This window comes from Oncorhynchus nerka, linkage group LG27 (assembly GCF_034236695.1).
Source record: "Oncorhynchus nerka isolate Pitt River linkage group LG27, Oner_Uvic_2.0, whole genome shotgun sequence".
Taxonomy (NCBI): domain Eukaryota; kingdom Metazoa; phylum Chordata; class Actinopteri; order Salmoniformes; family Salmonidae; genus Oncorhynchus; species Oncorhynchus nerka.
The window spans coordinates 17726011-17752565 of record NC_088422.1 but is presented as its reverse complement, the minus strand read 5'-3'; the positions used below and the strand labels follow the sequence as shown (position 1 = coordinate 17752565).

The window sequence follows — 26555 nt, the reverse complement described above, 5'->3', positions numbered from 1 at the left end:
GGTAGTGTTTTTGAGGACTGTAGTATTTACTACAGTGTTTTTTGTGTGTATAATACTGTAATGTGAACTATAGTATTCTACAGTATACTACAAAATTCTATTCTCAATTACTACACATGATCGAGGAATACTACGGTGTGTAGTATAGTATTCTACAGTATACTACAGTTTACTACATAATTCTATAGTAAGTACTGTAGTGGGTGGAGATCAACTTTTGCAGTTTTAAAGCAAATTGGCTGAAATTCTACACATTTTGCCATGACTTATGCCATGTTAAAATTATATCTGAGTGAGAGTGGCTTACAAAATCATTGGGGGCCCTCTGGAAGTCAGGGCTCCTGGGCAGGTACCCTTCATACCGGGTCAGTCATTTGGCCATGATTACTACAAGTTTAGATAGCCGGCTAGGCTAACTTACCAATCCATTTTTTTGTGAATGACAATTAAGTGACTGTCATTGACTGACATAAGAAAAGGAAAACTGCTTATGCACAATCACATTTTGTAACTGCATACTCAACAGTAGCCTAAATTGAGACCCCCCTTTTTGTGTTGAGGCCGGGGGACCTAAGCTACCGCTTATGTCGCTTATGCCTGGAGCCAGCCCTTGCCCTTACAAAGAAAGATTGCAGTTTTGAAACTGCAGTAACTGCAGTCGACTGTCCAATTTTGGATGGAGTAATTACAGAATAACTGCAGTGTACTGCAGTTGAACTGCAATTATACTGCAGTTACACTGCAGTAAAAAACAACAACATTATTTTGGATTCAGTATCTGACTGCAGTTTTAAGGGTGTCTGTGTGTAATCAGGGATGGAGCCTGTTTTCATAGTTCAGAACACCCTTGTGTGTCCTCCTGGGGTTTTGGTTTCTTGCTCCCCCCTCTCTCTCTCTGTTTCTCATTCTCTGTCTCTCACTCTCTCTGGTGTACCGTCTCTTGCTCTCCAGGCACTGCTGGGCCGACACACACACTGCTCTGCTGTGCTGTGCAATCTTTCTCCCACTCTTTCACTCAGCTCTGCTGTTCTCTCTGTCTCTCTCAGCTCTGCCATGCTATCCCCCCCTCTCCGTCCCCCTCCCTCTCTGCTGCTCCCCAGCTGGAAGAGGGTTAGTCAACTGGACGCCCCTCCCGCTGATACATGGGAGCCCCGCGGGGAGTCGCCATGGCAACACCGACCAGCGAAGACAGGGAGTCGCCAGCAGGCCCTTACGGTTGTCATGGGTACTCTCTCTGGCTACGGGGGCGGCAGGCGCTAGAGGCCACACCTCCTCAACCCCTTTCCAAAACCAAGCAAGGCTGAGGCATACACTGTAGGTCTACACACTGTAAATGGCTGACTGTCTGTTTCTGATGTAGCCAGCGCCTTCCAGGCAAGGCACACTTTCGGCCTTCTACACTCAGTAAATACATGTATAGGATGGCTGTCCGTCTTTTTATGCTGTAACCTTTCGAGAGATGATGGTGAGAGGCAGGGTTGGGTAGATTACTTTCTAAATGTAACCTGTTAGCCTACTAGTTACCTGTCCAAATTGTAATCAGTAACATAACTTTTGGTTTACCCAAACTCAGCAACGTAATCTGATTACTTTCAGTTACGTTTGGATTTCTTACCCCTTAACCTTTTACTTCAGTGGGCTAAATCAGGATTTCTTGGTAGTCTTAAACAAAGCTAGTTTGAAACAAAAGTATGCACCTCACACACGTGGTTATGGGTAACAACAAAAAACTGACACGTACCATGTCAAATGTATAACCTTTTGAGTTTGCATTCCAATATTACACTTTATATAGACCCCTTTCTGTGCCGCATGAGGGCGATGCCCGCAAGTTGGTGGCAGAACAAGTTCTCATAGAATGCGAGCAATAAAAGCCTCTATTTGCATGTTGCTTATGAGTAATGAGTGCATTTCACACTACTTTTGGATTATAATTGGATTTTAAGGCTCGTATGAATGTCCTGCTTAATATAATGTTTGTATCATTTAAGTATAGTCAACTGGATTATACTTAAAAAACACTTCAACCAGTAAAATGGCTCTTAGACTAGCTTTTGCTACAGACTATATCAATGAGCGTTAGCATTCTAGCTAACATTTTGTAAATATCACAACCACATATAATCTTAACGACAGTTCAAGCAAGAATCAAAACATTGTCAGCGTATGAGAACAAAAAAAAGTTAATCTAGGCTATGTTGAATGGCGCAGATGGTGATTGCTTTCTTACTGCCGCCCAGAGTCGCGCGCCTCCGTGCGTGACGTCAATATGTAGTGTACTGGAAAAGGGTCTATACATCACAGAAGACTGAAATATAACAACTAACTCCATTTGACAAAGAAACATCAGATTTCTGCCATTTAAAAAATTATCATGTTTATTAATTATGAAAATATGAAAAATATGAATAACATTCTACCCATGAGGCTACTAGAAGGGGATTTGGTCATTTGACTGCAGGAAAGGGCTACGAGGCATTAGAAGACGACGAAAAGGATCCATCAAACGCATTTGGTGTGTCATCAAAGTGGTCTCTGGCTCATGGATAGACTCTCAGGTGGAACACAACTAGACCTGTGCCTTTTTTCAATGCTGAATTGAATGTCATTTAGAAAACAGAAAGGTGTCATAATTTTTCGCAAACATCCTTTCTGAATTTAAAAGTAATCCAAGAAGTATATGGAATCGGATTACAATATTTTTGCTAGTAACGTAACTGATTACAGGTACAGTTTTCTTATAGTCAGTTACTCCCCAAACCTGGTGAGATGAGAGGCTAAATCACCAAACATTTTAGGTGGTGCTGCTTCATCTAAACAAATACACAAAATCATTTTGGGTAGAGTGTCCGTATATACAGCACAAGCCCTCTTTCAGGATAACGTTCCCAACTGGACCATAATGTATCTTATAATACCTCACTCTCATACATCTAATTAGGTTGTGATATGGTGATCTATTCATCCCTGTCTCCCAAATTCTATCCTATTCTGCTATACGGACTAGTCCTTTCTCCTATTCTGCTATACGGGCTAGTCCTTTCTCCTTTCTCCTATTCTGCTATACGGGCTAGTCCTTTCTCCTATTCTGCTATACGGGCTAGTCCTTTCTCCTTTATCCTATTCTGCTATACGGGCTAGTCCTTTCTCCTATTCTGCTATACGGGCTAGTCCTTTCTCCTTTATCCTATTCTGCTATACGGGCTAGTCCTTTCTCCTATTCTGCTATACGGGCTAGTCCTTTCTCCTTTATCCTATTCTGCCATACGGACTAGTCCTTTCTCCTATTCTGCTATACGGGCTAGTCCTTTATCCTTTATCCTATTCTGCTATACGGGCTAGTCCTTTCTCCTTTATCCTATTCTGCTATACGGGCTAGTCCTTTCTCCTTTATCCTATTCTGCTATACGGGCTAGTCCTTTGTCCTTTATTTCTCCTTTCTCCTATTCTGCTATACGGGCTAGTCCTTTGTCCTTTATTTCTCCTTTATCCTATTCTGCTATACGGGCTAGTCCTTTCCCTTTTATCCTATTCTGCTATATGGGCTAGTCCTTTGTCCTTTATTTCTCCTTTCTCCTATTCTGCTATACGGGCTGGTCATTCTCCTTTCTCCTATTCTGCTATACGGGCTAGTCCTTTCTCCTTTATCCTATTCTGCTATACGGGCTGGTCCTTTCTCCTTTCTCCTATTCTGCTATACGGACTAGTCCTTTCTCCTTTATCCTATTCTGCTATACGGGCTACTCCTTTCTCCTTTCTCCTATTCTGCTATAAGGGCCAGTCCTTTCTCCTTTATCCTATTCTGCTATACGGGCTGGTCCGTTCTCCTTTCTCCTATTCTGCTATACGGGCTGGTCCTTTCTCCTTTATCCTATTCTGCTATACTGGCTGGTCCTTTCCCCTTTATCCTATTCTGCTATACTGGCTGGTCCTTTCTCCTTTCTCCTATTCTGCTATACGGGCTAGTCCTTTCTCCTTTATCCTATTCTGCTATACGGGCAAGTCCTTTCTCCTTTCTCCTATTCTGCTATACAGGCTAGTCCTTTCTCCTTTCTCCCATTCTGCTATACGGGCTAGTCCTTTCTCCTATTCTGCTATACGGGCTGGTCCTTTCTCCTTTCTCCTATTCTGCTATACGGGCTAGTCCTTTCCCCTTTCTCCTATTCTGCTCTACAAGCTAGTCCTTTCCCCTTTATCCTATTCTGCTATACGGGCTCGTCCTTTCTCCTTTATCCTATTCTGCTATACGGGCTAGTCCTTTCTCCTTTTCTGCTATACGGGCTGGTCCTTTCTCCTTTCTCCTATTCTGCTATACGGGCTGGTCCTTTCTCCTTTAACCTATTCTGCTATACGGGCTGGTCCTTTCGCCTTTCTCCTATTCTGCTATACGGGCTAGTCCTTTCTCCTTTATCCTATTCTGCTATACGGGCTGGTCCTTTCTCCTTTAACCTATTCTGCTATACGGGCTGGTCCTTTCTCCTTTCTCCTATTCTGCTATACGGGCTGGTCCTTTCTCCTTTCTCCTATTCTGCTATACGGGCTAGTCCTTTCTCCTTTCTCCTATTCTGCTATACGGGCTGGTCCTTTCTCCTTTCTCCTATTCTGCTATACGGACTAGTCCTTTCTCCTTTCTCCTATTCTGCTATACGGGCTAGTCCTTTCTCCATTTTCCTATTCTGCTATACGGGCTAGTCCTTTCTCCTTTATCCTATTCTGCTATACGGGCTAGTCCTTTCTCTCTCTCCTTCTGTATTGTTATTGTTCCACATGTTATGTCATGTTCTGACTATCGTTTTCTCAGTGCTGTGTGATTTACTCTGTTGTTTCTTCCCATGTGGTTCCCATCCAGTCCCTACTGGTTCCATGTATGTATGGTGCCGAATACAATACATGTGGAAATTAGGGTGGCAGGTAGCCTAGTGATTAGAGTGTTGGGCCAGTAACCGAAAGGTTGCTGGTTTGAATACCTGAGCAGACAAGGTGAAACATCTGTTGACGTGCCCTTGAGCAAAGCACAACCCTAGTTTGCTCCAGGTGTACTGGACTACTATAACTGACCCTGTAAAATAACACATTTCGCTGCACATACTGTATCTGACAATGCATATATTTTTTGGTTTTTAAACCATTGATGTATTGTTAAGGTTTCAAAATGATCTATGGCCTGTGTAATATTATACTGTAGGAAGCTGTAGGCTCAAGTAGAACTGTAAACAGTGACTGGCAAATCACTCTAAAATTGGAGATTACTTGGAACAGCCGTTCTGTTCTGTCTTGTTTTATCCCCTTGCACTCACAATATAGTTGAAAACTTTAAAATGTCCTGGTTTTGTAGCACACACACACACACACACACACACACACACACACAGAAAGACAGACAGATTTTTAAAATGTTTTCTGTAATGTTATATGGACGCATTGATCAACTAAATATACATCTCCACTGGCAGTTTTCTCCTCCCTCTGCTGAGTTGAACTTGAGAGTGAGGCCCTGTGAATCTTTCTGCTGAGTCAGAACCCAGTGGAGCTCTGAAGCTGCTCACTGTGTGTGTGTGTGTGTGCGTGCGTGTGCGTGTGCGTGTGTGTGTGTGTGTGTGTGTGTGTGTGTGTGCGTGCGTGTGGTGGTGTCCCAATTGCCAGATCTGAAGGTTTCAACATGGATCTCTGCCATAACGTGCTCAGCTCTTTACACGCTCTCCTTCTGGGCAAGGAGAGATCCCTGAGTCTCTGTCAAGAATATGGGCATGGTTTCACTTAGGAGCTCTTTGATTGGGTAACACATGCACTGTGAATCATGAATCTGGTCCTTTGTTTTTTCTCTTCTTTATTTTTAAATCTGAAAGCATTGGTAGACAAGGAAGAGCATGGCCATTTCACAGAAAAGAACTCTATGGTCCAATGGTTGTTTTAAGTCTCTTGCCTGTTTGATGGATGTATACTCCCAAACCTAAAATGAGTTTACTTCAGGGGGCATGATTTTCTCTCCTAAGAAAATGTATCAAATATCTGTCTGAACTCTAGTAACATTAGCCAAGATGTGACCCCCAGCTGTAACCTCAGCAGCTGAAACACGGGTGATCATGCACTCTTTTGAGACACTTAGAAACAATAGAAAAAAAAGTTGCTATTTCTAGAACCTTAAAAGCGTTCTTCGGAGAACGCGTTCAAAGGAGAACCCTTTGAAGAACCCTTATTGGTTCCAGGTAGAACCCTTTTGAGTCCATGTAGAACACTTTCCACAGAGGGTTCTACATGGAACTCAAAAGGGTTCTACCTGGAACTAAAAAGTGTTCTCCTATGGGGACAGCCTAATAGCCCTTTTGGAACGCTTTTTCCTAAGATTGTAGGGCAGTGGTTCTCAACCTTTTTGGTTATGCTAATCACATGTTGCTCTGCTCAGAGTACCCTTGATGAAGGAGGTACCCCCTGCGGATGGACCATATCTGAGAGCAGGCTGGAGAGAGCGGCCCTGCTGTCCCCTGGTGATTGGCCCCTCACTCTCAAACCCACAGAACGATCTGGAAGCATTCATATCATCTGAAGAACCACAGACCATATCCACATGCCAATCAGGCCTTTCACTGTGTAGAAAATAGATGCCTTATCGACATGATTGGATTTGTTCAAATCAATTGTATTACAGGGTTACAAAGTCATGTATGACAACTTTTCCAGAAATTAGTGAGTGAATGAATGAGTGAGTGAGTGAGTGACTAAGTGAGTGAGTGAATGAAGAACACTCAACTTTAAAGACAGTGAAACATAAATAATCACAAGCATACCCTATTCTTTCAACAACAAAAACTGTAATCCCAGTGATTGGATGAAAAAAATCAAGATTAAAATGAAACATTATTCTTAAAAAATCAAGTGGCACATTTCCTTAGCTGACAAGAAAAATGAGCATCAGATAATAAATCAGATTACACTAGTCCCTGCTCTGTCACTGCTCTTACACAGCTTTACCTATATCCCCATCTAGTGGAGACCAGGAAAAATGACTTCAACAATCTTATACTGTAACTGAAAGATCCGAGACAAGCAGAAATTGTGTCATAAGGAAGAAATGAGGAAAAACAGATTAAGTTCAATTCAAGAGATGGGAAATAACTGATATATGTGACAAAATAACATAATTACAGACATTGTGACAGTGACAGACAGTGTTTCAAAACAACAGAGATTATGGGAAACTGAGCCCGTATCCACAAAGCAGCTCATAGTAGGAGTGCTGATCTAGGATCAGGTCCTCCCTGTCCATAATAATCCCTGTCCATAGTGATCTAAAAGGGAAAACAGGTCATAGGTCAGTACTCCTGTTCTGAGATGTTTAATGGATACAGGCACAGACCAACAGCTTTAGTCTTACATCCTATGGGCATCAACGACCAGGACCAGGATCTTATAGGAGGACATTTGGTCAAGATGTATTCTTTCTGCCATTCTCAGCTGCTTTTCATTTGTCCAGGAGGATAACCAGGGGAAGTTTAACCTCTGGGTCTTTGGACATTGGGACGTCAACAGTGACCTTAATGGAGTAGAGAATAGAGAGATGAACGCACACGGAGTTGATATTTGAGACATTGATTTGCAGTCTATTTCCAGAGTCTTTAAGGTTACATTTTAGTTCAATTTCATCTCATAATGGTGTAACTTACACAGTGAATTTCTAAATACATTTTTATGAGAATGGCATTGCATTCCCTTCACACTCCAGCACAAAACACTCTCTCTTTCTCTAACCTTATTCAAAGCAGTGGACTAAAAAGTTATTTGAAATAAACAAAACACAAGAGGTGCTGCTGCAAAACCGGTCGGTCTGCTGTCTGATCACTTTAAAATGCTTGGGTACATGGTGCATGGTGGTGCTGGATCACATTACTACTCCCATCACTGTTATCACACGTATATGGAGAAGTTCATGTGAAAGAATGTTACCTCACTTAAGCAGCATCAAATAATGTTCTATCCTCCTTTTCTCTTGAATTCAGAGCATAAAACTCTCATCATAATATACCTTCATTGTGTAACTTCAGGATTGATCAGTCTAGGAGGTTCCTAGGTGGTATGAGGCACACAGTAGACGGTTATGGTAACATCTCTTGTAATGCCACTGCCATTGTGGGTGTACCTGGTATAAACACACCTTTGTATAAGAGAAACAGAAACAATAACACAAGTCCATTGATTAAAATAAATCAAGCCTGGAAAACCGTGAATACATGAAATGTATTGACATGTTGTATTACCATCTTAACGGGACACATCCTGATCAAATCTATTGTCAAATTGATGTCATTAAATCTCAAGGAAAATCTCACCATATCTCCCATATGTAGGCACAACATACCATCATAAATCTGCTTGGTAATTTCTGATCATTTACTATTTATGAAGTAATCTAAATCAGAGGTTGACTGCAATTATACACTCCATCCATTTTTCCTTCCTGCAACAATATTTGCTCAAGACTGAAGTATTCCTTCTTGCTACTGAACTCCTTAGTAAATTTATTTTGATGTTCGTTCCATTCCACCTTGGCTTTACCTATTGCCTTGACAAGAAGAGACTTGACTGTGGTCTTCTTGGATACTTCCAAGGAGTTTCCCCAATATTCATTTACTGTGTTGTCGTCAACTGAGAAACTTTTGATTGTCATTGTGTTGTTGCCAGTGATTGTTTGCAAGTGTGTTAGAACACTATGAGATAAAAACCTAATGCAAGAGTATGGCTGTTCATGTTCAGAGCAGACTCTTCAAATGATGTCCAGTGGGATTCAAAGTCACTAAGGAGACTCTCCTATATGTAAGGGATAATCACCAAGGTGTTATGCGTTCTATGGAAAATATGATTTACGTGGAAGTCAAGTGGAGACTCCTCAGAGGAGGAATGGGAGGACCATCTGTCACAATCGTTGGAATAAATGGACCAAGGCGCAGCGTGCGTAGAGTTCCACATGTTTTAATAAATAAAACGCACCAAAACAAAGCAAACATAACGTGAAGTAATGGAGTGCTCACAGGCACTACACAACATCAAGATCCCACAAACAACAGGTGGGAAAAGGCTGCTGCCTCTGATTGGGAACCATACCAGGCCAACATAGAAACTAAAAGACTAGAATGCCCACCCTAATCACACCCTGACCTAACCAAATAGAGAAATAAAAGGATCTCTAAGGTCAGGCTGTGATACCGTCCTCCTCAGTGAATATTCATAAAAATATATGTAACGGTTTTCGTCCTCCTCTTCTGAGGAGAAGCAGGAAGGATCAGACCAATGCGCAGCGTGGTAAGTGTCCATAATATAATTTTAATGAACTATAACTGAACACTGAAAACAAAAGAATAAGAGAATAACTGGAAACCGTCACAGTCCCGTATGGAGCAAACACAGACAGGGAAAATAATCACCCACAACCAACATGGGGAAAACAGGCTACCTAAGTATGATTCTCAATCAGAGACAACGAACGACAGCTGCCTCTGATTGAGAACCATACCAGGTCAAACACAGACAGGGAAAATAATCACCCACAACCAACATGGGGAAAACAGGCTACCTAAGTATGATTCTCAATCAGAGACAACGATCGACGGCTGCGTTTGATTGAGAACCATACCAGGCCAAACACAGACAGGGAAAATAATCACCCACAACCAAAATGGGGAAAACAGGATACCTAAGTATGATTCTCAATCAGAGACAACGATCGACGGCTGCGTTTGATTGAGAACCATACCAGGTCAAACACAGACAGGGAAAATAATCACCCACAACCAAAATGGGGAAAACAGGCTACCTAAGTATGATTCTCAATCAGAGACAACGAACGACAGCTGCCTCTGATTGAGAACCATACCAGGCCAAACACAGAAATACAACATAGAAAAAATAACATAGACTACCCACTCCAACTCACGTCCTGACCAAACTAACACAAAGGCATAATAAAGGAACTAAGGTCAGAACGTGACAATATAGTACTGTGCAAAAGTTTGTCAGATGTGAAAAAATGCTGTAAAGTAAGAATGCATTCAAAAATAGACATGTTAATAGTTTATATTTATTATTTATCAATTAACAAAATGCAAAGTGAGAAAACAGAAGAGAAATCTTCATCAAATCAATAATTGGTGAGACCACACTTTGCCTTCAAAACAGCATAAATTCTTCTAGGTACACTTGCACACAGTTTTTGAAGGAACTTGGCAGGTACGTTGGCCCAATCATCTTGGAGAACTAACCACAGTTATTCTGTGGCCTCAGGTGCTTCTCTCTCTTCATGTAATCCCAGACAGACTCAATGATGTTGAGATCAGGGCTCGGTGGTGGCCATACCATCACTTCTAGGACTCTTTGCGCTGAAGATAGTTCTTAAGGACTTTTGCTGTATGTTTGGGGTCGTTGTCATGCTGCAGAATACATTTGGGGCCAATCAGATGCCTCCCTGATGGTATTGCATGATGGATAAGTATCTGCCTGTACTTCTCAGCATTGAGGAGACCATTCATTCTGACCAAATCCCCAACTCAAATTGCAGAAATGCAGCCCCAAACTTGCAAGGAACCTCCACCATGCTTTACAGTTGCCTGCAGACATTCATTTGTATACTGCTTTCCAGCCCCTCGCGAATAAACTGCCTTCTGCTACAGACAAATATTTTGACTCATCAGTCCAGAGCACCTGCTGTCATTTCTCTGCACCCCAGTTCCTGTGTTTTGTTTTTGTGCATAGTTGAGTCGCATGGCCTTGTTTCCACGTCGGAGGTATGGCTTTTTGGCCGCAAGTCTTCCATGAAGGCCACTTCTGACCAGACCTCTCCGGACAGTAGATGGGTGTGCCAGGTCCCACTGTTTTCTGCCAATTCTGAGCTGATGGCATTGACGGACATCTTCCGATTACAAAGGGAAGTAAGCATGATGTGTCTTTCCTCTGCTGCAGTAAGTTTCCTTGGCCGACCACTGCGTCTACGTTCCTCAGCATTGCCCGTTTCTTTGTGCTTCTTTAAAAGAGCTTGGACAGCACATCTGGAAACCCCTGTCTGCCTTGACATTTCTGCCTGAGAAAGACATTGCTGATGCAGTTTAACTACCTTGTGTCTTGTTGCTGTGCTCAGTCTTGCCATGGTATGACTTTTGACAGTAAACTGTCTTCAGCAACCTCACCTTGTTAACTGAGTTTGGTTGTTCCTCACCCAGGTGTATTCCTCCTGCACAGCTGTTTCTGTTTCAGTTAATGCATGTGTTTCAACCTACATATTGAATTGATGATCATTAGCACCTGTTTGATATAATTGTTTAATCATACACCTGACTATATGCCTACAAAATCCCTGACTTTGTACAAGTGTACCTGCAAGATTTGATGCTGTTTTGAAGGCAAAGTGTGGTCACACCAAATATGGATTTGATTTAGATTTGTCATCTGTTCACTGACATTGCATTTAGTTAATTGATAAATATAATCTATTAACATGTCTATTTTTGAATGCATTCTTACTTTACAACATTTTTTTACACCTGCCTAAAACTTTTGCACAGTACTGTATTTTTCTAAACATTTAAAAAGTTATAATTTTTAGATAAAACTATACTAAATATTATCACGTCACCAAATAATTTATTCAAACACTATTTTGCAAAGAAGGTCTACAGTAGCCTCCGCTGCCCTCTGTGGGGTAGCACTATGGTGTAGCCGGAGGACAGCTAGCTTCCATCCTCCTCTGGGTACATTGGCTTCAATACAAAACTTTGGAGGCTCATGGTCCTCACCCCCTTCCATAGACTTACACAGTAATATTTACAACTTCAGGAGGACATCCTCCACCCTATCAGCACTCTTGCAGCATGAACATGTTGTCCACATAATCAAAGGATCAGAGACTGAATCTAGTACGGATAATATAAGCTACAGCTAGCTCGCACTGCAGTGCATAAAATGTGGTGAATAGTTGGCTCAAAGAGAGATAAAGAGAATAGTTTAACAGTTTTGAACAAATTAATTTCTTCCTAAATGAAGGAGAAGCAAGAGAGAAATAGAGAGAGATTTCGTCATTTTTTTCACTTTCAGTTTCAGTTACTTAGCTAGCAATTGCAGCTTGCTAGTTTAGCCTACCGAAACACCCTCCTCAAACAGAGGGATGCTAAGTTAGCTTGCTGGCTATGACTATCCAACACAACACTGGATCTCTTCCAAGTCAAGGTAAGCTTTTGGTTTTACAAATTTATTGCCACTGGGGCCCGCCGGTGTAAATGCTTACTGACTGTACAATGTAATGTTTCTGCATGATTGTAGCGGGTTTACTAATGTGTTAGTTCCATTAGTTATACTGACAATGATGTTACTATGGCTAATATGGTGACAACGATGTAGGCTGTGTGTAGCAGTTTGGCTTGGAAAGATTTTTACGCCTGGTCACATACAGCTGATGTGTTGTGCATTGAAGTCCACAGGCGAAGGGAAGAGGTGAAAGGAAGTGAGCGCATATCGTAGATGTGAGAAGGAATACAACGTGGCTGCTATGAAACTGTAAACTACGTTCACGCGTGATCGAGTGTATTCATTCTGCCGATTCTGTTGAAAATGTTTCTTGAACAAAAGTAAACGGAACAAAACGGGGATAAACATACCTGAATTGTCCAATAGAAACTCTCGTTTGCAACTATTGGACTAATGATTACACCCACTATCAGCTAGATGCAGGAAAGAGTGTGCAAGGCGGTATTGAATGTCACTGTCTGTCCATTTGTCACTGTCTAAATTTGTCTCTCGACCTGTGTGCACCTACGTTGTAAACATTCATTCATAAACTAGGTTGTAGCAACCTCCTGATGGGGATAGGGAAAATTTGAATATCATCTAGTAGCCTAAACCTATCGCTGTTACATTTAACTCGGTGAATGGAATTTGAATGACAGAAATAAGGACATGCTCATGAAAAAAATGTGGTCCTCCCTCATCTGAAACGATACTGACCACCACTGATGGACGGCACTGGCGCAGTGTTTATCCCTTTCATACCATGGCTATAATTGAACACATTTGCCACTAGAAATGTGTTAATTTGCAGGTGGAATTGTGTTCAACATCCACTGAAGTAGCTAGCAAGTTTACTAGATAGCTACAGTGGTTGCCGTGGTAACCGCACAAACAGACTTGCTAATTTAGCTAACCAAGCCATCAGTCATGGCCTATTATGAAAATCAAATTCAACAACACCATACTGTTTTCAATTTGACTTTTGCTTTCAAAAGCAGCTCATTGAAATCTATTGTGCAAATATACTGTGCGTTATAGGGAAATAATGCATGCTCTAGAATGCCCTTCAATCCAATCAGAAAGGAGGATTCAACAATGCCATGGTATAATTAAGTGATAATGCCCAAGAAGCCTGTGTTTGGAGGATATATTGGCACTGGTGTTGTTAGGCCTGAGACGAAGTCGAGGGCTGGCAAACCGTGCCAATATATCTTCCAAACACCGGCTTCGAGGGCATAATCACTTTTATACAACGGGTTAACACGATATTCAAATAATGATTGGAAATAATCATTAAAATCTTATTTTGATGAATTTATTCATACTATTTCATCCTTCCACAAGGTATAGTCCCAACACAAATCTAGGGTTGCTGCCCAAGCCGGCTGGTCGTTGGTTCTATCAGTTTGGTTGCCAGAGATGCAACCCAGTCATTCAGTAATTTTGTTCTGTATCTATGGACGTGACCCAGTCATTCGTTGTAAATGTTCCATTGCCATACTGACTGGAAACATTATTATCCCTTGCTTGCTAGCTAGCCAACTACAGCTAACTTACAGTCACGTCAATAGTGCAGCCAGAATAACAACAGTAGCTGTATTTGCATTTTTAAGCTGTTTTCTAGTGACATTTATTTGGATGTACCCATAACAATGAGCTAATGATGTGCAAATTCACCTTGCATAGAAAATGTGCTCTCTTGTCAGGATACTGTTGTTCAGAGGAGCTAGTCAACAACACAGCTACAGTGCCTTGCGAAAGTATTCGGCCCCCTTGAACTTTTCGACCTTTTGCCACAATTCAGGCTTCAAACATAAAGATATAAAACTGTATTTTTTGTGAAGAATCAACAACAAGTGGGACACAATCATGAAGTGGAACGACATTTATTGGATATTTCAAACTTTTTTAACAAATCAAAAACTGAAAAATTGGGCGTGCAAAATTATTCAGCCCCCTTAAGTTAATACTTTGTAGCGCCACCTTTTGCTGCGATTACAGCTGTAAGTCGCTTGGGGTATGTCTCTATCAGTTTTGCACATCGAGAGACTGACATTTTTTCCCATTCCTCCTTGCAAAACAGCTCGAGCTCAGTGAGGTTGTATGGAGAGCATTTGTGAACAGCAGTTTTCAGTTCTTTCCACAGATTCTCGATTGGATTCAGGTCTGGACTTTGACTTGGACATTCTAACACCTGGATATGTTTATTTTTGAACCATTCCATTGTAGATTTTGCTTTATGTTTTGGATCATTGTCTTGTTGGAAGACAAATCTCCGTCCCAGTCTCAGGTCTTTTGCAGACTCCATCAGGTTTTCTTCCAGAATGGTCCTGTATTTGGCTCCATCCATCTTCCCATCAATTTTAACCATCTTCCCTGTCCCTGCTGAAGAAAAGCAGGCCCAAACCATGATGCTGCCACCACCATGTTTGACAGTGGGGATGGTGTGTTCAGGGTGATGAGCTGTGTTGCTTTTACGCCAAACATAACGTTTTGCATTGTTGCCAAAAAGTTCCATTTTGGTTTCATCTGACCAGAGCACCTTCTTCCACATGTTTGGTGTGTCTCCCAGGTGGCTTGTGGCAAACTTTAAACAACACTTTTTATGGATATCTTTAAGAAATGGCTTTCTTCTTGCCACTCTTCCATAAAGGCCAGATTTGTGCAATATACGACTGATTGTTGTCCTATGGACAGAGTCTCCCACCTCAGCTGTAGATCTCTGCTCTTCATCCAGAGTGATCATGGGCCTCTTGGCTGCATCTCTGATCAGTCTTCTCCTTGTATGAGCTGAAAGTTTAGAGGGACGGCCAGGTCTTGGTAGATTTGCAGTGGTCTGATACTCCTTCCATTTCAATATTATCGCTTGCACAGTGCTCCTTGGGATGTTTAAAGCTTGGGAAATCTTTTTGTATCCAAATCCGGCTTTAAACTTCTTCACAACAGTATCTCGGACCTGCCTGGTGTGTTCCTTGTTCTTCATGATGCTCTCTGCGCTTTTAACGGACCTCTGAAACTATCACAGTGCAGGTGCATTTATACGGAGACTTGATTACACACAGGTGGATTGTATTTATCATCATTAGTCATTTAGGTCAACATTGGATCATTCAGAGATCCTCACTGAACTTCTGGAGAGAGTTTGCTGCACTGAAAGTAAAGGGGCTGAATAATTTTGCACGTCCAATTTTTCAGTTTTTGATTTGTTAAAAAAGTTTGAAATATCCAATAAATGTCGTTCCACATAATGATTGTGCCCCACTTGTTGTTGATTCTTCACAAAAAAATACAGTTTTATATCTTTATGTTTGAAGCCTGAAATGTGGCAAAAGGTTGCAAAGTTCAAGGGGGCCGAATACTTTCGCAAGGCACTGTAACACAATCACTTCAAACTGAAGCTGGAGAGACTGCAAACTAGCTGCACATTGTTTAATTTGACCTTTTTTCATATTTACATTTCTCTGTATACATCCATAAAAATGATGCCAGCTGATTCATGATTTTAACTGGCTGAGAAACGCTGCCTGCCTGTCTGTCTCGTCCCGACACGTTCATTAATATGGGACAGCTGGAGATCCAATTTCAATATTGAAACAATGTTGCAAATGTCAGAGAGACAGACAGCAAGATTTACACAAATCTCCGCCATTGAAAACTAAATGTTAGTCTAAAAGAAATATGAGTTAATGTCTAGATGTTTTTTCATAGTGGAGATTAAGTTTATAAATTGCCTGGCTGGGCTGATGAGACCGTGGATTGCGCAGTTAGGTGGAACAGAGCAAATAGGCATTTTAACATCATAGATTTAGCCGGTGGTAACTTGTGGAATAGACACTGACTGGAATGCAGTTTTAACCAATCAGCGTTTTGCACGGCACTATCCTATCTGCACGACTTCCTCCTCTTTGGAAGTAGTCCATGGAAACCAACTGGTTTCATTATCACGTGCCTGTATGCCATCTGTTGTGTTATGATTGTTACTGTTAGTTTGTCAACTGGTCTGGTATGTTTTAAGAGATACATGCAGTGAGTAAAGTCACTGTTGTTCATAACCAATGAGACGTTAGTAAAGTAATGTGATGTTTTATTTATTTGAGAGATACACAGTATACAGCACATGCTGTTACTCAAAGTGAGGTACAGTATCTTGAATATTTCCTTGTATGTTCCCAGAATCTGAACAACTTTATCACCATTCACAAATGTTTATATGATTTTGTCCTTCTGTTTCAGCTCTGGTCCTGCGAATCAATAGGTCATGCAGGCTTTTGTTCTTGGCCAGCACTAACACACCTGATTCAATTATATATCAAGGGTGTGAAGTCATGTTAATGTTTTCTCACACAGTATCTTAAAGAGATTCTCTGGTACTTTTATATACTTTTTAGCCAGTAGTTCTGAAAGTAGCGCTCACGAGCCAAAAGTGGTCCCAGAAAACGGTATACTATGTCTCATATGAGCAGATATGTGCATCACGTCATTGCTCTCTTTCTCTCTCTTTCTGCTGTGTGTGCATCTTGCTAGTTGTCACTAGAATGACAAGCGGCTGAAGCTCATTGGCTAGAACTCGAATTGCTTGGGGCCTGGCCCATGTGGGAAATTATTTGGGGAAAATGGCTACTTGAGAAAAGCAGTACTTCTAGAAAAACTAGGGATTTTGTGACTACTTGAGGTAAAACAATAATTTGGCTCATAGACAGGACTGACTGGGTTACTTTGTTAATGTAATCTGTTACAGTTACTAGTTACTAATCCAAAATTGTAATCTGTAATGTACTTTTGGGATAACCCAAATTTAGGAACATTATGTGATTACTTTCAGTTACTTTTAGATAACTTTCCCCTTAATTAGCATTAGAAAAATATTTCCAGTCATTCCAATTCATGTAAGAGGCAGGAGGTAGGCTTGTGGTAAAGAACTTTGGACTAGTAGCCAAAAGTTCACTAGTTCAAATCCCCGAGCAGATTAGGTGAAAAATCTGTCGATGTGCCCTTGAGCAAGGCACTTAACCCTAGTTGCTCTAGACAACAGCATCTGCTAAAAAAGTTTTTTTTTAAATACACCTTGATCTTCAGGAATAGGACTTGGAAATATAGAATAGCCAAATTGTTTTACCTGAACATAGCCCAAAAAATAAGGATTTAGCCTCTGTGTTGTTTATGATGTTGTTGTCATGGAGGACAGATTGGGCTCATTGTTAAATGCTGCTCTCATGGAATGGCATGCTTTGAGCACTGAAAATGAATGCCATATGCTGCATCTGCTATAGGCCGTTTACGTTTTTGTTGGTGACACTTTGATATCTTGATAATTTGCAGCTGTTTAATTTACTGCGGTGGGTCAAACAAATTGACACCTCACACACATGGTTATGGGCTTCAAAAAAGAAGACACTTGAGCAATAAAAGCCTCACTCGTGGTCTTCTTAAATGAACTTGTTTTTGACTGCATGTGGAGCACAAAACCACGAGTTTTGGAAGGGAGGAACTCCCTCAAACTTTTATTCCATGAGCTGGGATCCGCACTATGCAGCTCCTGCAAGATAAAATGTTTCATTGTCTGTCCACTGGTCGCTAAAACAATGATTGATAGGCAGCTTAAACTTCTTCAATTAAACTATTATTCGGTTAAATTACACATATACACTGTGTGTACAAAACATTAGGAACTCCTTGCTAATATTCAGCTGCACCCCTTTTGCCCTCAGAACAGCCTCATATCGTTGGGGCATGGACTCTACAAGGTGTTGAAGGCGTTCCACAGGGATGATGGCCCATGTTGACTCCAATGCTTCCCACAGTTGTGTCAAGTTGGCTGGTAGTGGATCTCTACTCTGAATAGCTCGTTCCATATCATCCCACAGATGCTCAACTAGATTGAGATCTGATGACTGGGCAGTAAGCTGAATTCACTGTCATGTTTGTGAAACCATTCCTGGACAATCCTAGCCTTGTGGCATGGGGCATTATCCTGCTGAGAAAAAAACATTTGCATATGGATACACTGCTGCCATGAAGGCATACACCTGATTGATAAGGACGTTCAGATATCCTGTGGCATTCAAACACTGCTCCACTTTTATCAAGGGGCCCAATGTGTGCCATGAAAACACAACCCACACCATCACACCACCAGCCTGTAATGTTGACACGTGACAGGATGGATACATGTACTCATGTGGATTTCTCCATACCCTAGTCCATCAGTGTGACACAGTAGTAACCGCGATTCATCAGACCAGGCAATGCTTTTTCAATTCTCCAGTGTCCAGTGTTTTCATTTCTTAGCCCACTGCAATCGCAGTTTCTTGTTTTTTGCTGAAAGAAGTGGAACTCTTTAAGGTAATCAGCTGCCATACATCATTAGTGTCAAGGTACGACGAATTGTGCATTCTTTTATGTAGCCCGTCTGTTGCTCTGCACAATTTGTGTCAGGCTCCTTTGTCCTCTTCCATCAGTGACCTGTTTTCGACCACTGGCTGGATGTCCTTTGGGTGGTGGACAATTCTTCATATACACGGGAAACTGTTGAGCGTGAAAAACACACCACCGTTTCAGTTCTTGACACACTCAAACCGGTGCGCCTGGCACCTATTACCATACCCCGTTTAAAGGAACTTAAATATTTTTTCTTGCCCATTCACCATCTGAATGGCAGACATACACAGTCTCAATTGTCTCAAAGCTTAAAAAATCCTCCTATAACCTGATCCACACTTTCATCTACACTGATTGAAGAGGATTTAACATCAATAAGGGATCATAGCTTTCACCTGAATTACATGGCCAGTCTGTGTCACGGAAAGATCAGGTTTTCCTAATGTTTTGTAAACTCAGTGTACTTTTGTAAACAGCCATCCATAACAACCACAATCCATAAGGAGCAAGTTACTAAATGAGAGAGCAGCGGTGTGATTCACATCATTGCTATGTAGATATCAATAATAAGTTATATCTGTATCGCCCGTAGGCTACACCACTGCTGTCGTCCTTACCTCCAAGCCTTTATTCAAATTGTAGTCTTTGCATGCAGACGCGCCATTTTAGTATTTTTGTGTTTTATTAGGATCCCAATTAGCTACAGCCAAAGTTGCAGCTGCTGTTCCTGGGTGCCATTGTCAGACATAGCTTGGACTGTAGCCTATAAAAACCTATTCTTGCTCTTTTGTAGCTATTTTGTAACTTTTCGCAAACATCTTTTCTGAATTTAAAATGAATCCTAGAAGTAATCATCTAGATTTTGGTTGTTGTTCTGTATTTTTATTCTGATTACAATGTTTTAGCTGGTAATGGATTACAGTTATATTTTCAGTTACATGTATCATTGACACATCCAGCCCAAAATCTAAGGTTTAAAAAAGACTTAGTAATGGCCAAAGTTCTAGAGCATGAGAACTCATTTAGACCAACTGTATTCCTGCTGCCGTTCCTCAGCTGCTATTGATTTATCCAGGAGGATAACCAGGGGAAGTTTAACCTCTGGGTCTTTGGCCGTTGGGACGTCAAGAGTGACCTACAAATACAGAAAATATATGAACGTACACTTAGTTGCCCAAATGTTTAATTACAGTATAGTTTTCACATACACAGCGACTGCATTCCACATATTTTATTTGTGTGTTTTTTTATGGGTTGAAAACTCTCTTTCCTCTCCTACTCTACATCCCTGTATTCATAATTTAGCTGGTCTTGTGCGTTCATTATATGTGTGTATTTCATCATAATATACCTTCAGTCTGTACTCTAACTTCAGTATGGAGCAGTCTAGGAGGGAGACAGGGAGTTGTGGAGGGATAGTCAGCACTTTGGTCACAGTCTGTCTTGTAGAAGCCGTAACAGGATCTCCTCTCTCTTTAATGATGTCATTGGTGTAGATGTTCCTTTTATTTTTGGCGAAGAAGCTTTGCTCTTCATATAGGTAGAAGTTGGGGGTTACTGTGCGTGTAGAGTTGTTGTGTATCTCAACAAGGATTTTTATTGCTTCACCTTACAGGGGGACACAAGGAAAGGAACTTGATTCAGTTATTGGGTTTACAGAATGTACATTTCGAGACATTCTTCTCCTCAGGAGAAGTGTATGAAGGGTATCACATCGTAGCCTAATTCATTAGCAAATAAGATAGTTCACTCTCATACATTTTCCCCATTAATTTATTGCATTTCATATTTCATGTGACTATATTCAATTTGTATATTAATTTACTGATCTGTGTTTTATTTAATACAACCACCCTGTTCCTTATTGAATGTATTTAGATTTAATATTAAAATGACCATCATCCCTCATCACTGTTAGGCAAGCTGAAGTGGCTTTGGTTGCAGACTGACCTGATAGATACCCCATTGTCTCAATATGAATGTCCAAAGAGATATTTCCAGAGGCAAAGAATAGAATCTTGGAACCATGCTGGGGCTCCTACAAAACAAGAGATAAAAAGTAACCTGCTGATATGCATTCTGTTGCCATGGTAATTTTGGCTGTAAATAGTAAAAAAAGCAGATGTAGTTCAAAAAGCAGGATGGATAATAAGAACACTACCCTCAGTCCAGGAATGATCATATTAGTCTTTGACAGATATGTGAACTCTGTCTTGGCTCTGTCTATCAACCAAAGCGTCCTGATCAACTTGGCCTTCAAATAGTAGGTGATTTTGCCCCATTTCCCCATGTAAGATGAAGGCATATCTCTGAGAGGAAATGTGAAAAAAAGAAAACTCATTATCACCTATCTGTGGAAACCACTAGAAGGCCTTTTTACATAACAAAATCTGTGATTATTGTTTCCTCCAATGAAAAATATAAACCCACAAATATGTGATGGATGGAACACTTACTTGGCTGGAATCTGGAAGGTGAAAGGATACACATGTCTCCCAGGATAAATTATTTCAGAGCCTGAAAAAGGGGAGGTGAGACCCAACACAAACCCAGCCCATTTTAAAATGGGCAATGTAAATTCAGATTCTGCTTAATACAAAGTCATATTAGGCATATGTAGTACCAGTCAAAAGTTTGGACACACCTATTCATTCAAGGGGTTTTCTTCTTTAAAAAAAAACTATTTTCTACATTGTAGAATAATAGTGAAGACAACAACACTATAAAATAACACATATGGAATCATGTAGTAACCAAAAAAGTGTTAAACAAATCACCCTTTGACTTGAAGACAGCTTTGCACACCCTTGGCATTCTCTCAACCAGCTTCACATGGAATGCTTTTCCAACAATCTTGAAGGAATTCCCACATATGCTGAGCACTTGTTGGTTGCTTTTCCTTCACTCTTCACTCGTCCAAATCATCCCAAACCATCTCAATTGGGTTGAGGTCGGGTGATTGTGGAGGCCAGGTCATCTGATAGAGTACTCCATCACTCTCCTTCTTGATCAAATATCCCTTACACAGCCTGGAGGTGTGTTGGCTCATTGTCCAGTTTAAAAACAAATTACAGTCCCAGTCAGCGCGAATCAGATGGGATGGCGTATCGCTGCAGATTGCTGAGGAACCATACTGGTTAAGTGTGCCTTGACTTCTAAATCACAGACAGTGTCACCAGCATAGCACCCCCACACCATCACACCTCCTCCTCCATGCTTCACAGTGGAAACCACACATGAAGAGATAATCCATTCACCTACTCTGCATCTCACAAAGACATGTCGGTTGGAACCAAAAATCTCAAATATGGACTCATCAGACCAACGGACAGATTTCCACCAGTTTAATGTCAATTGCTCGTGTTTCTTGGCAAGTCTCTTCTTCTTATTGGTGTCCTTTAGTAGTGGTTTCTTTGCAGCAATTCGGCCATGAAAGCCTGATTCTCCTCTGAAGAGTTGATGTTAAGATGTGTCTGTTACTCTAACTCTGCGAAGCATTTATTTAGGCTGCAATTTATGAGGCTGGTAACTCAAATGAGCGTATCCTCTGCAGCAGAGGTATCTCTGGGTCTTCCTTTCCAGTGGCGGTCCTGATGAGAGCCAGTTCCATCATTGCGCTTGATGGTTTTTGCGACTGCACTTGAAGAAACTTTAAAAGTTCTTGAAATGTTCCGGATTGACTGACCTTCATGTCTTAAAGTAACGATGGGCTGTTGTTTCTCTTTGCTTATTTGAGCTGTTCTTGCCATAATATGGACTTTGTCTTTTACCCACAACTGATTGGGAAGGAAAAAAATCCACAAATTAGCTTTTAACAAGGCACACCTGTTAATTGAAATGCATTCCAGGTGACTACCTCATGAAGCTGGTTGAGAGAATGCAAAGAGTGCAAAGCTGTCATCAAGGCAAAGGGTGGCTACTTTGAAGAATCTCAAATATAAAATATATTTTGATTTGTTTAACACTTTTTGGTTACTATATGATTCCATACGTGTTAATTCATAGTTTTGATGTCTTCAGTGTTATTTTACAATGTAGAAAATAGTAAAAATAAAGAAAAACCCTTGAATGAAAAGAGGTGTCTAAACTTTTGACTGATACTGTTTGTAACTTAACCCTACAGTATTCTCAACAATGGTTCTGGAATACCATTGCGTCATCAATAATTATTATTGTGAGTTAGGCTATTAAAAGTATGAAGCATTAATCCTAACCATTCTTAAATGTTGCAGAACATAAACACAGAAATCTGAAGTGTTACATACCATCCCCCTTCCCTTCCTGCAACAATATTTGAAGACTGAAGTATTTCTTCTTGCCACTGTAGTCCACAGGGTTTTGACCCTCATTTTCAGTCCATTTAACCTCAGCTTTCCCTTTTGCTTTGATAAAAAGAGACTGGAGAGAGGTCTCCTTGGATGCTTCCAAAGTGACCCGCCCAGTGATAGTATCCCCAGCTGAAAAAGTGCCATGTTCATTAATCGTCTTGTAGTCGACTGAGAAGTGTTTTACTGCCATTGTGACAGAGTTGGTGAACTAAGCAGTCACAAGGGGCATGCACGACTCTAATGTATGATTCATGAAGCTAGACAGTGTCAGTATTCCACACAGTGTAACAGGAGATGTTACCTAGAAGCATGGAGGATGAGGACCAGAGCAGACCCTTTGAGTTCACTATGTTATTACCCCCTGGCTAAAAGTCAAGTGTGCTCTTTACTATGAACAAGGATACCAACCAGTTTGGCACCTCATTATCTAGTGGTCATTCCCTCCATTATGGAAGTAGGCTACTTGATCTGTTTCGCGGGCCACGGCTCTTCAGCCTACAAGTGGCTATGTCACAGTCACACGGGTAACTGCCGTCACCTATGTTACAAAATAATACATCATATATCTTGAGCCATATAATATAAATGTGTATAGGCTACATGCTTTTTGTTCTCCCTTAATCAGGAGAATCCTTTATTACCATGTAAAACAGTATGTTAGGTATTTGGCTTGGGGTTGTATTTAAATGGCTAGACACTAATAACATAATCACTCTATAAACACTGGACCTTTTTTAGGGTGCAGGAACAATATGATTTCCTTCTTCACTTAGGTTTTATTGAATATTAGTTCATGGTAAATATTAACTGCGTTTGCCAAATATTTTACATATAGTGGTAATAATGAAAATATAAAGAAATAATGATTTTTATATGAGAAATTGTGAACATTACATTACGGTTAAATCATCCACATAAATACACTGTATACCGAACATTGATAGATTAATAAGCATCAGAAGAGAGTAGTATTTCACTTGATCCTGCTTGCCTATAGCTGCTTGGAGGCTGACCCATCAATGTTAGGGAGTAAGGTGTAAGGTGGGGGTTCCAGCCCAAGACCTTGAGATGCAGCGAGAACAATGATGGGTAGCTTTTTGTTTAAGACAACCAAGAATCACTCTGTGTGACTCTGATTTAGCCCAGTGCAGTAAAAGGTTAAAGGCCCAGTGCAGTCAAAAGCATGATCTTATTATGTTTTCTACATTTCCACACTATGAGGTTGGAATAATACTGTGAAATTGTGAAAATTATGATAATGCCCTTTTAGTGTAAGAGCTGCTTGAAAAGACCACCTTAGTTAATAAACCAATAACAAAGATAGCTCCAAACCTCTGCCAATAGCAGCTAGTTTTCAGCTTTTCCCTCCCCACGCAGACCACTCTCAGACAGTCCTAGCAACAGTTTTGCTTGAAAAAAGGCTCTTTGCTAAGAAGCTATTTTTGTTTCTTTTTGACTATTATTATTGTAAGGTACTTAATTGTTACCCTGAAATAATTTGATATTGAGATAAAAAATGACTTCATTGGACCTTTAGGAAACCCTGTCTGCTACAGTATATGAAGATAAGTGCAGTTTGATCATATGACAGTATACAGCAGTTCCACAGGTTCATACCATTAATGCAGGAAGAGATATGTCTGCTTTGGAGATGAAGGTGAACTTAGTCTTGACTGTCTTGTCCACCTTCATTGATCTGCTCAACTTTGCCTCCAATGAGTAGACCATTTTGCCTTGCCTGGCTATGAAGGTGCTCGGTATAATTCTGAGAAATATGGGACTATAATTACTATAAGGTAATAACAGACAACATATTTGACAAATATGCATTTGTTTTTACTCGTGAAAGGGAACACGTGTCTCCCTGGACTGAGGATTTCACAATCTGAAAAAGATGGTCTGACTCAATCATTTTCTTTTAGCCAATGACAAGATTCCGGTAGTGTATACTGTGGTCAAATGGGGAACACTTGAACCCACAGTCAGAAAGCTGCTCTATGGGGTCATGCAGTCTTTAAGCTGGAAGCAGTCTCTGTGTGAAGTTGATTTGTAATGTCATGGTTCACAAAGATTTACACTGAACAAAAAGAAACATCCAAAAATGTCAAAGATTTTGCTGAGTTACAGTTCATATAAGGAAATCAGTCCATTTAAATAAAATCATTATGGATTGTACGGTTCTGGGAATACAGATATGTATCTGTTGGTCACAGATACATTTAAAAAAGGTGACGTGGATCAGAAAACCAGTCAGTATCTGGTGTGACCACCACTTACCACATGCAGCGCAACACATCTCCTTCACATAGAGTTGATCAGGCTGTTGATTGTGGCCTGCTATTTTATGCATTTTGGGGGGTCCCCATTAGCCTACGTCAGGTATTCCCAAACTGGGGTACGCAACAATGCCATATTTGGTACGCCAAATAAAAATGTGATTCACATTTAAATATCTATTATTATTTTTTATTTTTTTTAATTCACATTTCCAAACAGTCCATTTATATTTTCCAATAGGGCTATACATTTGGGTGAGTTTTTTTTCTTGCCTGAGTAGCCTCGTTTCACCTCCAAAAATACAATTAAACCATCTAGTGTACAGTGAAATAACAACACAATGTCAATACAGATAGCCTAGTCAAATAATTAACACCCAACCACATTAACCATTCCTCTCTCGCGGGAATTCCACTAACGGTCCATATGTAGCCAAACGTAGCTGCTGCTCATGTTGGTATCTGTACTGATGGTGAAAAAGCCATGACAGGGAGACATAGTCGAGTGGTAACGCGTTTGCAAGCAGTTGCTCCCGACGCCACTTGGGTACACTGCAGCATCCACCGAGAGGCTCTTGCTGCCAAAGGAATGGCTGACAGCTTGAAAGACGTTTTGGACACTACAGTGAAAATGGTTAACTTTGTTAAAGCAAGTCCCCTGAACTCTCGTGTATTTTCTGCACTATGCAATGATATGGGCAGCGACCATGTAGCGCTTTTACAACATACAGAAGTGCGCTGGTTATCAAGGGGCAAAGTATTGACACGTTTTTTGGAATTGAGAGACAAGCTTAAAGTTTTCTTTACTGACCATCATTTCAACTTGTCTGACTGCTTGCGTTATGGTGAGTTTCTCACACGACTGGTCTATCTGGGTGATGTTTTTTCTCACCTGAATGATCTGAATCTAGGATTACAGGGACTCTCCGCAACTATATTCAATGTGCAGGACAAAATTGAGGCTAAGATTAAGAAGTTGGAGCTCTTCTCTGTCTGCATTAACAAGACATTTTATGATTTATTTGTGTGCAAATGAACTCAAGCTTAAAGACAATGTCAAATGTGATATATCGAAGCACCTTGAGTGAGTTGGGCGCGCAATTACGCAGGTAGTTTCCCGAAACGGATGACACAAACAACTGGATTCATTATCTCTTTCATGCCCTGCCTCCAGTCCACTTACCGATATCTGAACAAGAGAGCCTCATCGAAGTTCTGTGAAAATTGAATTTAAATCAGATGCCACTGCCAGATTTCTGGATTGGGCTGCGCTCAGAGTATCCTGCCTTGTCAAATCACGCTGTTAAAG

At 40.8% G+C, this 26555-nt stretch overlaps 1 protein-coding gene across 1 annotated transcript; it reads right to left on the bottom strand.

The window, feature by feature from the left end:
* Positions 1 to 16322: 16322 nt before the first annotated feature.
* LOC115110977 (arrestin domain-containing protein 3-like) lies at positions 16323 to 23163 on the bottom strand. Its single transcript, XM_029636861.2, has 6 exons — positions 22908 to 23163; positions 21099 to 21159; positions 20804 to 20951; positions 20593 to 20680; positions 19994 to 20250; positions 16323 to 19777 (listed from the first exon to the last, which is right to left on the bottom strand). The coding sequence occupies exons 1-6, from the start codon at positions 23158 to 23160 to the stop codon at positions 19661 to 19663; spliced, it is 924 nt and encodes a 307-aa protein (XP_029492721.1). The 5' UTR covers positions 23161 to 23163; the 3' UTR covers positions 16323 to 19660.
* Positions 23164 to 26555: the final 3392 nt, after the last annotated feature.